This window comes from Piliocolobus tephrosceles, chromosome 19 (genome assembly GCF_002776525.5).
Source record: "Piliocolobus tephrosceles isolate RC106 chromosome 19, ASM277652v3, whole genome shotgun sequence".
NCBI classification, from domain to species: domain Eukaryota; kingdom Metazoa; phylum Chordata; class Mammalia; order Primates; family Cercopithecidae; genus Piliocolobus; species Piliocolobus tephrosceles.
This window is the reverse complement of record NC_045452.1, coordinates 31908132-31911791: the sequence shown is the minus strand read 5'-3', so window position 1 is coordinate 31911791 and position 3660 is coordinate 31908132. Positions and strand designations below refer to the sequence as shown.

The 3660-nt window shown below is 61.2% G+C and overlaps 1 protein-coding gene across 1 annotated transcript in view; it reads right to left on the bottom strand.

Moving 5' to 3' along the window:
• Positions 1-1877: 1877 nt before the first annotated feature.
• Positions 1878-3660, bottom strand: part of CRELD2 (cysteine rich with EGF like domains 2) — a 10018-nt gene continuing 8235 nt past the window's right edge. The window contains exon 10 of the mRNA XM_026448141.1: positions 1878-2211. Within this exon, the coding sequence (XP_026303926.1) occupies positions 2159-2211 (53 nt within the window). The 3' untranslated portion in view covers positions 1878-2158. The remainder of the gene's footprint in view (positions 2212-3660) is intronic.

Here is a 3660-nt window from a genome sequence, read left to right as displayed (position 1 = left end):
CCACGGTCCCAGGGACCCTGCCTACGCCCTCGCCCCTGCCCTGGCCCCGGCTGTCCCGCGGGGTCGTCCCCCATTCCTGCTCAACCGCCCCCACCAGCCCCCGTCCCCCGTGTCCTAAGGGGACCCCTCCTGGCTAGCCCCGACCCCCCGCTGAGGACTCCCTAGAGTTCACTGGCGACAAGGTGGAGACTGGGGTTGCCCCTGCTGCGCGCCCGGGATCCTGCTCCCAGCATCCGGAACCGGGGCCCCTGCCCTGTACACCTCCCGTCCTCGATGCCCCCAGCCTGGACATGGGGCTCAGTAGTACCAGGACGGTGCACGGTCAGGGGAGGGGAACTGGGGCAGGAACAGGACAGAGATATCGGCTGAAAGGTAGGGCGGGGGTCCCAGACCCCGCTGCAGTCCCACCTGATCGATGGCGGCTCCGCAGGGCTGAGCCGTACAGGGACGTGAGGGACATGGGAGACGCCTGTCTGCGCACGTGGGGGTGCACAAGGTGGCCCTGGGCCAGCCCCTGCCTGGGTCCTCCTCTCCCCTGGGGCGTCCTCCTCCCTGGCTGTGGCCCCCCCCCCCCCCCCCCCCGTACCCCCCAGGGACCGGGCCTGCCTTCAGGGCTTCTGGCTGGGGTTGCCTAGTTCCCACCCACCCATGGGTAGCTCCACCCTCCCACAGGAGACTCGGGTGCTTGGCCCCCCAGGGCCTCAGCTGGTGTTCCCCCACTTCTTTCCATGGCCATCCCTGTGGACTCTCCGCCATGCTCTGACCCCACTTTCTGAGTCCCCCAAGGGCCCACACAGCCCCCGCCCCTCTGGCCTCTGCCCTTGGTCTGCACCGTCAGGACCCCATCTCTAGGTGGTTCCATTGGCACATGAAGCAGAGACAGCCTGAGAGGACTGCAGTGGACAAGAGCAGCCCCCATCTCGCCCAAGCTGAGCTGTGCCCCCTCCAGGGATTTGGGGCGCCCTGGCCTAGGGTTAGAGGGAGAAGGGGAGAGGCAGTGAGGCTGCTGAGTGCAACTGACTCAGGAAGAACCAGAGGCGAGATGCAGGGCCAGGCACCACTCACCACTCAGCCTGCCAAGTGGGCTGTGGCCGCCTCTGCCTGTCAGGGACCCACAGGGCAGAGTCCTGCAGCAGGGCTCTTCCGATACCCAGGTGAGCATGACCACCTGGGGCCCAGTGAGCACAGGTGCACTGAGGTGGGGTTCATGGGCACAGAACAGTGTGGACATGGGGGTCAGTAGTGCCAGGACAGTGCACAGCCTGGGAAGGGGGGCCAGGGCAGGAGCAGGACAGCCAGCCACCTACCCCTGGGGGACATCGGCACGGACAGGAGGGACGGCGTGACTGAGGAGTGGGTGAGGGGGACCAGGCCAAGTGGGAAGCCCAGGGAGGAAGCCGTGGCCCCTCAGAACGGAGCTCCCAGAGCCTGCAACCTCCCACCCGCAGCCAGCTTTCTTCCTGGAGTGTCTTCACTCTCAGGTGAGGAACAGGCGGGCCCTGGGGTTTGTGACTGGCTGTTTCCTCCCGCGAAGCCGCCAAAGATGCATTTCCTCTGCCCGAGGGTCCCTGCTTGTACATCCTTTGAATCACTGAAGAGGGGCCCATAGGTTGGACTCCTGAAACCCGCCTGGTCACGTCTTTAGGTTCTCGCCCGAGGGAGGGGGAGGACCCTCCCCTACTCCTCTCCTCCCCTCCTCCCCCAAGCAGCACGTGAGTCCTGTTCAGGGACAGCAGAGCCACCAGCCCAGGACTGGACCTGCTGCCTCTGCAGACCTCAGCAGCCCTGGTCACCTCCCAGCTCTGGCAGGACAGGTGCAAACTCAGTGGTAAAGGTCTGTCCTGATTAATGAGACAAACCCATACCCGTTCTCCTGATTACCTTCAATGGTCAATTTTATTACAAAGAACTGTATCAAAATATACAAGTCTGTTTAAGAACAACCAAGAAATGCAGCTGTTTAAGGGCCAAATGAGAATCAACTATTAGAGACCAGGCAGCTTCTTCCTCCCGCTGTCTGCTGCAGGGGACGGCATCCTTGGACCATTAAAGAGCAGGCAGCTTCTCCCTCCCGCTGTCCACTGCAGGGGACACATCCTCGGGGCCACATTTTCCACAGGACGTCCTTCTGAATAATTTAAAGGGCAAGTCTAGCCCATTACAGGTCTTCGTGGCCGGGCAGCTGTGTCAGGCTTTCTTCTTCTGTGGCTTCTGTCAGACAGAAAACAAGCACAGGTCGTCAAAGCTCAACACGAAGGGCCCTGGGGACGAGGCCTTTCCGGGGACAGCAGCAGCAGGTGCAGGGACTGCCTGTCCAGTCCTGGCTCAAGGCCCCGGACACAGTGGTCCAAGGGCAGCTCGGAGACCCCCGGTTCCCCCCACAGCAGATGAGAGATGAGGCAGATGGCATTTCAAAGCCGCCACACTGCCCTGGGTGTGGAGGATGCGGAGATGGGAGCGGCAAGGGGTTCCTTGCAGCCCGGCAGAATGGGAGCCTGAGCAATGGTGGTGGGGGGAGGAGCAAGAGGGGACCCAGGGTGGGGGGGAGGGAGGAGCAAGAGGGGACCGAGAGTGAGGGGAGGGAGGGGCAAGAGGCAGGGCCGGCCCAGGGCAGAGGGGACCGAGGGGGTGGCAGGCAGCCTTGTCTTCTTGCCTGTCTGTCTCTGCCGACCCCTCAGTTCTCCTGTCTTGCTATTGTCGTTTACTACGATGCTTCTAGATGTGGAATTGCTTTTATTTGTCCTGCTCAGGAAACAGCTTCTGGAATCTGAATCCTGCCTTATTCATTCTGAAAAACCCTTAGCCAACATCTCCTTGAACGCTGCTTCTTTCCCACACTCTATATTCTAGACTTCTGTGAGGACTGTCATGGGCAGAGCTGTGTCCCCCAAAAGATGCTGAAGTCTTTACTCCCAGCACCTGGGATTGTGACCTTGTTTGGAAATAGGGTCTTTACAGATGGCTAAGTTAACATGAGGGCATTAGTGACTGGTGTCCTTACGAAGAGGGGAGGTTTGTACAGACACCCGCATGGGACTATGTGAAGACATGGGGAGCAGGTGGCGTCCCCAGGCAAGGACAGAGGCCCGGAACAGAAGGCCCCAGGCAAGGACAGAGGCCCAAGGAAGCAGCCTGCTTGCATCTGGGCCTCTGACTTCTGGCTCCAGATCTGTGAGATGCACATTTCTGTTGCTGGAGCCCGAGTCCCTGGTTCTTGGTAAAGCAGCTCCAGGAAACAGGTATGGGGGACCTGCTTGCCCTTCACCACTTCCTGCCAGTCCCTGTCTCTGTGGCACCCTGGGCAGCTTCCCCAGATGACTTTTCCAGCTCCTCAGCTGCCTCTTCTGTGTCTGCTCCTCCTCGCCCGCTGAGGTCTGAGGTTCAGAGACTCCCCCTTTCATCGCCTTAACTTCCATTTGAGCTGTGAACCTGGGGCTTCCTCCTCAGGAAGCCGGCACCTCTCTGCGCAAGTGTGCCCACACAGAGGGGTTACGCACCTGTCTTCCGGGAACCCCCCTCTCACTATCCCAAGGCCACTGTCTGTGTGGATTTCAGACCAAGCAGCCAGTCTACCTGCAAGCCCTGAGGTCCAGGGGAGGGCAGCCCATGTTGGGGGAGCCCGTGTGGAGAGAGCCTGTGTAGAGGGAGCCCGTGTGGGGG